General features: G+C 46.6%; 2 protein-coding genes across 2 annotated transcripts in view; one reads left to right on the top strand and one right to left on the bottom strand.

Annotated features, from left to right (window-relative positions):
• Positions 1 to 3,229, bottom strand: ERP29 (endoplasmic reticulum protein 29). Its single transcript, XM_031948608.1, is given in 4 exon segments — positions 1 to 947; positions 1,971 to 2,008; positions 2,010 to 2,095; positions 2,957 to 3,229. Coding segments are annotated over 4 exon segments (774 nt in total). The 5' UTR covers positions 3,104 to 3,229; the 3' UTR covers positions 1 to 444.
• A 1,492-nt stretch (positions 3,230 to 4,721) lies between these two features.
• The window catches only part of TMEM116 (transmembrane protein 116), a 69,970-nt gene continuing 62,111 nt past the window's right edge, over positions 4,722 to 12,580 (top strand). Inside the window, exon 1 of the mRNA XM_003761138.4 lies at positions 4,722 to 4,836. The gene's annotated coding sequence lies outside the window, so the exon portion shown is untranslated. The remainder of the gene's footprint in view (positions 4,837 to 12,580) is intronic.

The raw sequence follows: 12,580 nt of genomic DNA, 5'->3' as shown, positions 1-12,580 counted from the left end.
GACTGTGCAGGAAGTGAGAAAATATATTGTTCCACAGAGTGGGACACAGAAAACACAGCAGGGTCCATCCTTGCCTCCCATTCACACCCCGCAGTGACCCCAGCCTCCCGGAGAAGCTTTGGTTGCTCAGAATCAGGGATCCCAGGGGGGACCATCTGCGACAGGACGGGATTCGAATCCGGACCCACTTGATGCTCATCACCCTCAACTGCTATCAAAAATGGGGGGCAGGGAACCCCTGGGCAGCAGGAGGAGGGGAGAGGGCGGGGAGGGGGCTGTCTACCAAGCCGGAAGAGACTCACAGTCAGGGGCCCAGACAGCGCACTGTTTATTATAGAGATTAGCACCGGTCCTTCTCTGGGGCAGGTTTACAGCTCTCCCCTGGGTCACCATTCGCCCCCCGAGATTCCTGATCCTTCCTGCTCCCGCCCCCCGGCGCCTTCCTCAGAGCTCTTCTCTGCCTTCGCCCTTCTTCTGGAAGGCGGTGAGGATGTTGAGGGTCTTCTGAAGCTCCTCCTTCTTCCCTTCGCTCATCTTGTTCTTCTCGATCAGCTTGGAGATCCTGGCCGTCTCTGTGGCCACGAAGCCCTCACCCTGGTCCAGGATCTTGCCCATGATCTTTAGGTACTGCTCGGCCCACTTCTTCTCGGCCTCCTTGACCCCCTCCAGGCTGGCCTGGCCCTGCTCCATCAGGGCCTTCCGCTGCTCGGCCCCCGCGGCGCCCAGGAACTGGGCAGCCAGCGTGTCGTAGGGGAGCAGGCAGCCGGGCATGCCCAGGTAGACGCCCTGGCCCTTCAGCCAGCGCTGGATGGCGCCCACCTTCACCGGCCCCGCGTAGGGCACGGGGTGCTCAAAGTCCCCGTTCTGGAAGAGGTAGAACGCCGGGTAACTGTCCTTGCTGAGCTTGTACTTCTCACCCAGTTCCAGGTTCAGCTTGTCGCCGTAATCTGCGAAAGGAACCGGTCATCAGGGGCAGGGCCAGGGACCCCCCAGATGGCCCTGCCGCCTCCTCCCCCCGACTCCCCCTGGCTGCGCCCCAGAGAGAGGGAGGGGCAGTGAAGACCCAGCCCTTCCTCAGAGGCCCAAAGGAGCTTCATTGTCACAGGGAGCTGGAAAAGGGAGAGACAGAAGGGAGACAGAGACAGACAGAAGGGAGACAGACAGATACAGAGATAAAGAGACAGACAGAAGGGAGACAGAGACAGAGAAAGGAGACAGGGACAGAGAGAAGGGGAGAAAGAGAAGAACAAAAAAACAGACAGAAGGAGAAGAGACAGAGAAAGGAGAAGGGAAAAGAAAGAAAAAATAAAGAAAAGAGAAAGAAGAAGGGAGACAAGAGACAAGAAAGGGAAAGAGGGACAGAGAGAAGGGAAAAAAGAGAAGAACAAAAAGAGACAGACAGAAGGGAGACAGAGAGACAGAGAAAGGAGACAGAGGGACAGAGAGAAGGGAGACAGAGAGACAGAAAGAGAAAAGGAACAAAAAAACAGAGAAAGAAAAAAGGAAGAGAAAGGGAAAAGGAAAAATCGGGGACAAAGAGACGAAAAGGGACAGAAACAAGAAAGGAAAAAGAGGGACAAGAGAAGGGAAAAGGGACAATAAAACAAAGAACAGAAGAAGGGGAACAGAGACAGAAAAAACAGGGGCAGGGAAAGGGAAAGAAGGGAGTCAGACAAATCCGGGACCCCAAAAGAAGAGAGAGTCCCTCCCTCATTTTGAGCGCGTGTTAAAAAACAGCTTTTATCTTTCCAAATACAAGAAAAGACAGTTTTCAACATTCATCCTTGCAAAACTTTGTGTTCCAGACTCTCCTCCCCTCCCCTAGAGGCAAGTAATCCAATATAGGCTAAACACGGGCAGTTCCTCCCTATGTCCGCACTTGTCTTGCGCCATCAAAGGCCCCCCACCCCTGGCCCGGGCCCCCAAGTCGCCTCCCCCAGCCTGTGCCGCCAGCCCCCGGCCCCCCCGACCTGAGATCCCCACCATCAGGAGGTCCCGGAGGCCGCCCCGCCAGCGCCTTGAACTCGTCCTGCTTTTCCCCGTAGGGATACTGGGTGTCGAACTTCACCAGGACATACTTGCTTTTGGGGATGACCTGAAGGGGGGAGAAGAGGCTGAGCCGGGAGAATGGGGGAGGCGCGGGCGCCCCGAGAGGCCCAGCGGGAGAGAGCAAGACCAGCAGAGCTTCTGCCTCTGCCCTGGATTCGGATCCCCCTGCACAGCCGGACCCGTGGGAGCGGGAGGGTCAGAGCCCCGGTCCCGCCAGTTTGTTGGGGACAAGGAAATCCTGAGAAATGAGGGCATCTGGGCAAAGTAAGCAGCAGGGGCAGCACCGGAACTCGGCCCCGGGGCCCAAGATCCGGGCTTCCTCCGTGTCATTCCATTCTCCGTGCTGCACACAGTAGGCGCTGGATAACTGCTCAGGGAAGCCCTGGCGCCGAGCTCCGAGTGGGGGGAGGCTCCCAGCCCTACCTTCGGGGGTCCCGGTACTCTGTGTTCTAAGGCCCTCTAAGCGCCCCCAGCCCTCCCCTCCCCCCCGCCAGTTTTGATCCTGCCGTTCTAAGGCCCCTCGAGGCTAGAACACAGCTAAGCGGCAGGGGTGGGATTCGAACTCGGGGCCCAAGACACAGAGCACGTGGCTCCCCAGTGGCCGGCTAGCAATTGACAAAAGGCAGCTGGGAGGGGGGAGGGGAGCAGCTCCCGGGCTCAGGGGCCCGAGCGCAGCCAAAAGCGGGGGAGGGGCTTTAGGGGCCGCCCAGCAGCCCCCGCGGCGGGAGCGCCGGCAGAACCTCCCCCCTTCCCGGGCCCCCGCCCCCTCCCGAGCCTCGGGCTCCCGCGCCGCAGGCGCGGCCCCGGACTGGGCCGCGGCTCCCACTTGTCCCCCGGGGATTGGCCCCCAGTGGCGCCGCCCCCGCGCCCCGCCCGCCGTCCCGGCCTCCCCGGGCCCGGCGCCCACCTTGTAGAAGGTGATGGTGTCGAGGGGCAGCGCGCCCTTGGTGTGCAGAGCGCGGCCGCCCGGCGGGGCGCCCAGCAGCAGCAGCAGCGCCAGCAGCAGCGCCCGCGCGCAGCGGGGGAGCCCGCCGCCGGACCCCGCCGCCGCCATCGCGCCCCCCGGCCTGCGCTAGCCGGCCCCAGCAGCAGACGCCTGGCCGCGGGGGGCGGGGAGGGTCACGTGGCGCCGCCGCCCCCGCCCCGGAGGGGGAGGAGCAGCCGCCCGCCGCCGGCCGGGCCTGGGACCCGGGGAGGGGCAGCATCCTAGGGAGGGAGGGGAGAGGGGGAGGAGCAGCCGCCCGCCGCCGGCCCGGCCTGGGACCTGGGGAGGGGCAGCATCCTAGGGAGGGAGGGGAGAGGGGAGGAGCAGCCGCCGCGCCGGCCGGGCCTGGGACGGGGGAGGGGAGGGGAGGAGTGGGAAGAACAGCCTAGAAAGGCTGGAGGGGCGGGGGGAGGAGCCGTCTGGTGAGCCCGGGAGGGCGGAGTTCCAGGCTGAGGGTCCGCCCCTTCCCCCTCTCTCAGCCAGCGCCAAGCGCCCTTTCGTTGTCCCGCGGTGGGCGCCGGAGTCCAGAGCAAAGGGGGCTTCCCCGGGAGCTGCTCCTAGCTCCGGCTCCGCTGGCCTTCAGGCCCCTCTTCCTTCGGGGCTTCCCCGCCGGGCCGGCCACAGCAAGCCTGGCTCTGCCCAGGCTATAATTTAATGCAGCAAATGCGACTTTAGAATGACACAGCGGCTCTGAACAGCCCCGCAGAACGGCCGTCGTTCGCTCGCTCGCTCGCTCTAGGTAGCGAGGGGAGGGGGTGTATCAAACTCGTCACATTTTTAACATTCATTTTAAACTTTTGAGTTCCAAAAGGACTGAGCTTGAATCCGACCTCAGAGATTTTTTTTTCCTGAGGCAGTTGGGGTTAAGTGACTTGCCCAGGGTCCCAACCCAGGAAGTGTTTGTTAAGTGTCTGAGCCGGGATTTGAACTTGGCTCCTCCTGACTTCAGGGCTGGTGCTGTATCCGCTGCGCCCCCTGGCGGCCCCTGAGAGACATTTTCCAGTGTGTACTCCTGGGCACCTCATTTAATCACTGACCACCTCAGTTTCCTCAAATATAGAATGGAGGAAATAGTAGCACCCGGTTCCCAGGGTTGATGTGGAGATCAAACGAGATTGTAACTGTACAGTGCTTAGCGTAGTGCCCTGCACATAGTAGGTCCCATATAAATGTGGCATTATTATTATTATTATTAATAGCATCTACTTCCCAAGGTTATTGTGAGAATTAAATGAGATGTTTGTGAAGTGCTTTGCAGACTTTATGTAAATGCTCATAAGTATATTATGTATAATTCCATATGCTTACTTTTTTATATTATATATAATATAAATACAATCTATAATTATATATTGTATAATATAAATATAATATATAATTATATATTATATAATATATTATATATAATATAAATAATTTACAAATTATGTATAATTTTATATATTATGATATTATATATAATATATAATAAAATAATATTATATATAAAATTTTATATAAACAATATTAACTGTTCACTCATTTAACAAGCTAGAAACCCCTACTGTGGGCCAGGTATACACCTAATGTGCTGGGTGCTTTGGATAGGAGACCAAAATAAACCAGTTCCCTGCTCTTGACACGGCTTCATTTTTGCTGTTGCATCCCTAGCGGCCAGCACAGAACCTGACATTCAGCTGACATTGAATGAATTCTTTCTGGATTGTACTTTGGGAGAATTTTGAGGGTTGAAAAGCTTCCGGGAAGTGTATTGTGGGAGAATCACTATCACCATTTGCGGATAATGAACCCAAAATTCAGAGGTAAAAGAAGTTACTTACTTGGGTTACATGTCTGGACTCTAACTTGAGTTGAACCTTATACATACCATTTAATTAAATAGACATGTATAGATATATACAATAAGTAGTTCCTATCTGTCTATAATGGACAAAGGAAGAGACAGGGTGTCTCTACAATCCCTTCCAGCTTCATTATCCTATGATTCTGTAGTCTAGGGATGTGTACTCAAATTAGGAGGAAGGCAAATAACTATTATGCAAAGCAGAATGAGATCTATATAAAGGAGAGATCCAGACAAAGGATTTAAGAAATACAATGAGGGAGAGATCACTTTTACTTGATGCTGGCCACAATCAGAGAATCAGTTGATCAGTATGTCTTAAATAAGTTCCTACTAGGTGCAGGTACTAGGGATGCCCAGAGAAAAGCTAACAGACTCTGCCCTCAAAAAACTTACATTCTAGCAGGGGAGGCAAGGTATATATGTGTAAGACACATGTCTTGGGAGGCTGGCCAACGAGTCCGGTCCTGATGAGCTTAAAGAGCAGGCTCATCTTCACGTGGACTTGAACTACAAACAGTTCCAGTCTGTAGCAGGAATCTTGGCGCCAGAGTCTGCCTTCTCCCGAGTAGGATCCTGGCTCCAGGTGTCAAATTCTCGATTCTTTTTGCTGGCTCAATTTAATTCCAGCTGGACTTTGCTCCAATGGATGCTGCCAAGTGTCTTTATGCCAAGTTGTCATAGCACTTAGCAAAGTGCCTGGGTGTGAGGTGATACCTCAAAGTTGTTTTGATCTACATTTTTCTAGTTAGAGTATTTTCATATGGTTATTGATGGATTTCTTCCTCAGAAAAATGCCTATTCATATCCTTTGGCCATTTTTCATTTGGGATCAATTGGGAAACAGCTCTTGTTCTATTATATATTTATATACATATTAAATGTATCCTATATATCATTATTATGTTAAACATTAAATATATAATTATATCAATGATTATTAAATATTAAATTATATTAAATATATCATATATAATATATACTTATACTATGTATTATATATTTATAATATGATTCAGTTCCCCTATATCTTAGAAATGACACCTTTGTCAAAGAAACTTGCTGGAAAGCTTTTTTTTCCCCTGTGTACCTGCTTGCTTTTTAACTTTAACTGAATTGATTTTGTTTGTACAAAACCTTTTTAATTTTATATAAGCAAAATCATACCTTCTTTGATCTTCTCTATCTCTTACTTGTCATTTCCCTTAGCTAGAGATCTGTCAGGTAATTTCTTCCTGGATCCCCCAATTTATTTATGATGTCAGGCTTTTGTTTAAGTCACACATCCACTTGAAATATACGTGTGTGTGTGTGTGTGTGTGTGTGTGTGTGTGTGTGTGTGTGTTGAATGTCTTTGTATTATCTGGTGTGAGTTGCTGGTCTAGATCTAGTTTCTGCCAGATTACTTTCAAGTTTTCCCAATAGCTTTTGTCTTGCCCAGTAACTGGAATCTTTGGGTTTATCAAACCTTGTGTTACTTATCTGTTCCTTTGATCTGTGCCTTATCTGTTCCATTGATCCCACCTCTATATTTTTTACTCACTTCCAAATTGTTTTGAGGATTACAAGCTTTGTAGCATAGTTTGAGATCTGGTTTCCTTCTTGTAAATTGAAGATAATAATAGCATCTATCTCCCAGGGTTGTTGTGAGGATCAAATGAGATAATAATTATAAAGCACTTAGCAAAGTGCCTGGCACATAGTAGGTGCTATATACATGTTGAATGTTGTTGTTGTTACCAAAATGCCAACTCCTGGGCATAAGATGGTTCATATCCTTGCAGTTCCTCTACTAATTCAACATCACTACATAAAGGTAAGGAGAGACTTGGGACTATTTGTAGACAGGAGGGGAAGAACAAGCAGATAGAGACAATATTAGCAACATTCTAGAAACCATCTGTTGGAGAAGATGGGATGGGAGGGGATCGCGGGTTCATCTGAAGTGAGAGAAATGAGAACATGGTGGGAGATGAGAGTCAAGGGATGACGATGGCATGGAGGAGGAGGAGAAAGAGGAAGTTCCTGGATTTTCTAGTTTCACTTGAGACAAAGTCTTCGGTGGGGAAACTGAGGAGGAGAAAATGTGGGAGGCTTGAGAAAGTCTGGAACAGCCATTGTGGAGAATAGAATCGATAATCAATTAGGGAAGAGTGAAATAAAATGTCTATAGTGCAGTAGATAGAACTCTGGACCTGGCGTCAGGAAGCCCTGAGTTCAAATCCATCTCATCTGTAAAATGAGGATAACAATAACATCTCCCCCTGAGAGTTGTGATGAGGATTAAATGGAATACTATTTGTAAGGTGCTTAGTTCAGTGCCTGATAAAAGCTGGATACTATTATTAGCTACTTTTCTTGCTATGTTATCTTAGTAAATTATTTTGGTTTGATCTTGTTCTATCTACTGATTGTTAAAGGTAAACTTCCTGATTATGATGTAGCTGATGTAGACCCTCAGTGGTTCTCAAAGTATGGTCTAGAGAATCCTGGGGATCTCTGAAACCCTTTTAGAGGGTCTACAAATTCAAAAATAGTTTTTATTTCCAATATGGTAAATGTCTATAAATATAATCCAGATAAACAAAAACTCTTTGGAGAGATCCTCAATCATTTTTAATAGGATAAAGATATTGAAAACAAAAGTTTGAGAACCACTGCCCCAGATGATGGCAGGCACCTAAAGTTGGGGTTTGGAGAATTCACAACGGCCATTCTCTTTGGCAAAAGGCAGATTTATTTACGGGAATAGGTATCAGACAAACTAAAGGGATGCAATAGACACCAGGAATAGTAAATATGAAAGAGAGTTGGGAGAGCATATGTAAGACAAGTTCCTCAGTGGAACTCACAATTACCCAGTAAGTGGAACTCCCAATTACCCAGGGTGCATCCCAAGAAGTTGGGTCATATCCTTAGCTGCCAGACTAAATCCTGAAAGGGACTTAGTCCCCTAAAAGAGTTAGTTAGCTGTGAGGAGAAGTGGGGTTGGAAGCATAATGGAGTTAAGAGAGAGACTTAGGGATACCGGGGAAGGGGAAAGGGAAAGACACCACGAGACAGAGTGCCATGGAGGATTGATCCAAAGGAGAGCAGCAGCCATGGGATGGGCCATAAATAAATTTATAGAGAGAATTTAACCTCAGGGAAATGACTGGGATTTCTGACAGGACATGGCAAGGAGAGGCTGCCCAAGACTCACAGAGGGTAGGACTCAGGGGTTTGACATAGCTTTGATTTCTGACTGGGTGACCTCCCCAGAGGGTGGGACCTCGGAGCTAAAATGAACCCTATCAATGCCTTCTTCCATCTTGCCACAGGGATCAATTTTTCAGCTTCTCACTGCCCAACAATTAGAACCCATGAGCTGTAGTTTTAGAAAAGTGGGCTCACAGGGTCCTCTTTAGAATTGTTTAATTCTGGATTTTGGGTGTGAGTATTGACTGAAGGAGGTAACCCAGAGGACGTGCAGCATGTAGCTAAGAAATTCAAGGTGATTTTTTTTTTTTTTGAGGGAGCTAGAAAAACCCAAAAGAGCCTCAGGGAGGAGATAGCCAATAATGGACCAGCTTGTATGGACTCCAAGAGCCAATTCTTAAATTGGAAATCACTAAATGTCACAAATTGGGACTTGATCTGTTGTTTTCTTGATCGTCCAGACCTAAAAAAGGGGTGTGTATAATGCAAATTAACCTTAAAAGTATGTTGAGCTTTTTGGAGAGATGTTGAAACACATTTACCAGCACACCCTTGGAGGTGTCTGGTGCTGAGCTTTGAAAGAAACAAGAAATTTTAAGAGGTAGAAGTGAGGGCCAGGTATGAGGGACAGCCTATGCAAAGGCACAGAGGTGAGATATGAACCGCAAGGTCAGGTAGGCTGGCCTTTAGGCTTCCTGAAATGGAACACTGGGTAATAAGCCAAGAAAAGAAGGCTAAAGCCAAGTTTTGCAGGGTTTTAAATGGGGAACAGGAGTAGCTAGGTGATATAGTGGAGAGAGCACCAGACCTGGAGTCAGGAGAACCTGAGAACAAAGCCAGCCTTAGGCACTTAACAACTTGTGACCTCAGGCAAGTCATTTTACCCTGTTTGTCTCAGTTTCCCCTTTTATAAAATGAGCTGGAGAAGGAAAGGGTCAATCACTGCAGTATCTTTGTTAAGAAAACATCCAATCTGACTTCACACTAGGCAATCACTTTACCCCATTTGCCTCAGTTTCCCCTTCTATAAAATGGCCAACTACTTCAGTATTTCTGCCAAGAAAGTCCCAAATAGGGTTCAGAAGAGTTGATTGAATATCAATAACAATAAAATGATAAGCAGGGTTTCTAAGAGAAAAACCTGGAGATTGTTCCGCTAACTAGGAAGATAAATGAGAGAGAAGAGGGCTGTGAAAAGCTAGAGAGGAGAGGGTATGGAGGAGACTGGAGTGGTCAACTGTGTTGAATATTAACCAGAAGGAGCCAAAACCCGGTTATCTATTCCTGATCTTGGGGACATTGTGAGCAAAGGCAGTGAGTAAGACAGCAAGGGTGGCAGGGGATAGAATCCTGAGTTTAAATCCTTCCCAGTATACTTTGCTATGTGATCCTAAGCAAGTCACAATCTCTTAGGCTTTTAGTTTCCTAACTTATAAAAAGAAATGGCAGTTTCCAAGATGCTTCTAGCTCTAAATGAAGGCCCCTAGGGCAATAATATTTAGAGGTCAGAAAGAGATCCTGAGATTTAGATCTGAAACAAAAGAGAACATGAAGTCCAGTGTCATCATGTTGTTGCTGAGTTGTTTTTCCACTCACGTCCCCATGACCCCATTAGGGGTTTTCTTGGCAAAGATACTGAAGTGGTTTGCCATTTCCTTTTCCAGATCATTTTACAGATGGGGAAACTGAGGCAAACAGGTAAAGTGACTTGCTCATGGGCTCCCAAATTTGGTTGGCAGCCAAGAAAACGTGGACATGCGGGGGCTACCTAGAAAAGTTCTTAAACTCTAGTTGATGTTGCAGTCAAGAACATGGCAACTGTAAACTGTCCCGATCTGGCCACTCCTTGAACAATCTGAGGCCTTGTTCTCGGCAGAGACAAGAGATCTTTGTCTGAAAGCATCTTTCATCAGTTGGCAATGGTTATTAGCGCTCTCACCCTTATTATAGGCCTGATGAGCTCTGCCCGTGAGAATCACTGACTCAGGAATGTTGTCCATGGCAGATTCACCCCTATCACGAACATTTAGGATCCCCTTCTCTCCCAACAGTCTTCCTCACTTAGTATTTTGTGTGTCATACTGCTAAAAATACACTGAATTTGGAAGCTATCGGGAGAAATGCATTCTGGCTCTGCTAGGATAAGTCCCTTGCCCTGGCTTAACCTCAGTTTCCTTGTCTGAACAAGAAGGAAATTAGATTGAATAATGTCTAGATCCTTCCAGTTCAATATTCCATGAATAATCATGATAATAAAAATAAGGAGATTGGATTAGATAACCTCTAGATCCTTCCAGTTCAATATTCCATGAATAGTCATGATAATAAAAATAAGAATAGTTAATATTTAACTAGCACCTACTATGTGTCAGCCGCTGTGCTAAGCACTATACAAATATTTCATTTGATTCCCTTGTTTACTTTTCCTAGATTATTTTGAATTCATTGCAGCCGACATTTGGGGGCCATATCTTGGGGGACAATCTCTCACAAGACTTCATTTAAGAGTAGAGTATGATCCCCATGTAAATAAGCAGAGAATAATAAGAGACAGGAACTTCTTCCACTTGCTCCTATAGCAAGAGTTCTGGGACTGGTAGATAAGTGTTAGGAAGCTGTCTGAGGACTTGGCTGTAGCTAAACAACACACACTTGAACCCCGGTCTTCTTGAGTCTAAAGCTAGCACTCTTTCTATTTCCCTCACAAGCAACTGGTACAATAGAAGGTTCACTGGATCTGGAATCCAAGGACTTCTGGCCTCGATTTTCTCATCTGTAAAATGGAGATACTGGATTTGATGTCCTTTAAAGACTAAATGATGGTGCAGTGGATAGAGTATCTCAGTACTGATGTCAGGAGGACCTGAGTTCAAATCCAGCCTTAGAAACTTAATATTTCCTAGCTGGGTGACCATGGGCAAGTCACTTAACCCCAATTGCCTCAGCAAAAAAGAAAAATAAAATTGGCAAAGTGGATAGAATTGGGGGAAACATCTTCCTCAGTTCAAATCTGGCCTCAGATGCATACTAACTTTATAACCCTGGGCAAGTCACTTAACCTTGTTTGCCTCAGTATCCCCATCTGTAAAATAAGCCAGAGAGGGAAATGGGAAACCAATCCAGTATCTTGGCCAAGAAACCCTAAATGGATCATGAACGGTGAGACATGACTGAAATGACTGTACATCAACAAAGTCTCGTCTCTTAATCTGTGCACCTAATAAAAAGCAAATGACACTTGTTGAGTATATCATAGTGAGGATTCCTTTTGCAGCTGGATTGGACTAGGTGGCCACTGAGGTGCCTTCCAACCCCAAATTCTGGGATTTGGGGACTTGTCTCAATTACCTAATCTAGGCCCCAGTTTCCTCTTTAAAATGATGGAGTTTAACTTAATGATCTCTGCAATATCTTCCACTTCTAAGTTTATGATCCTTGATAGTGTAATTTGAATTTTATAAAATATTTCTAGGTATGAGAAATGCTGTCTTTATGTAAAGTGTGTGTATTATACTACTAACTCTAACCTCCTGCTATCCTACCTCAATAAGTGTACAAGAGGGAAGGAAGACCTACACATATCTATTGAATCAATCTATCAGAAGCATAAACCAAATGTGACAAAGGTTTCGATATCTTTATGGACTAATCAAAAGTAAACAACTAAGTGTAATTACCTTGGGAGACCTGAAATCCTTTTTAAATAATTGGATGAACCTGAAAGGGCCATTGGGATTGGCCAAAAGAATGATGCTCACTGACTCACTAATGTATTATTGGTGGAGTTGTGAACTGATTCGGCCAAAGGGCTATCAAACTGTGCATACCCTTTGATCCAGCAGTGTCTCTACTGGGTTTGTATCCCAAAGAGATCTTAAAGAAGGGAAAGGGACCCACATATGCAAAAATGTTTGTGGCAGCCCTGTTTGTAGTGGAAACTGAGTGGATGCCCATTAATTGGAGAATGGCTCAACAAGTTATGGTATGTAGCAGGAAGATTTCAGAAAGGCCTGGAGAGACTTACAGGAACTGATGCTGAGTGAAATGAGCAGGACCAGGAGATCATTATATACTTCAACAACAATACTATATGATGATCAGTTCTGATGGATGAGCTCTCTTCAACAATGAGATGAACCAAATCAATTCCAATAAAGCAGTGATGAACTGAACCAACTACACCCAGCGAAAGAACTTTGGGAGATGACTAAGAACCATTACATAGAATTCCTAATCCCTCTATTTTTGTTCGCCTGCATTTTTGATTTCCTTCACAGGCTAAGAGTACACTATTTCAAAGTTTGATTCTTCTTGTGCAGCAAAATAACTGTTTGGACATGTATCCTTATATTGTATTTAATTTATACTTTAACATATTTAACATGTATGGGTCAACCTGCCATCTGGGGGAGGGGGTGGAGGGAAGCAGGGGAACAATTGGAACAAAAAGTTTGGCAATTGTCAATGCTGAAAAATTACCCATGCATATAATTTGTAAATAAAAA

Source organism: Sarcophilus harrisii, chromosome 1 (assembly GCF_902635505.1).
Source record: "Sarcophilus harrisii chromosome 1, mSarHar1.11, whole genome shotgun sequence".
Taxonomy (NCBI): domain Eukaryota; kingdom Metazoa; phylum Chordata; class Mammalia; order Dasyuromorphia; family Dasyuridae; genus Sarcophilus; species Sarcophilus harrisii.
This window is presented reverse-complemented; position numbering and strand designations above follow the sequence as displayed.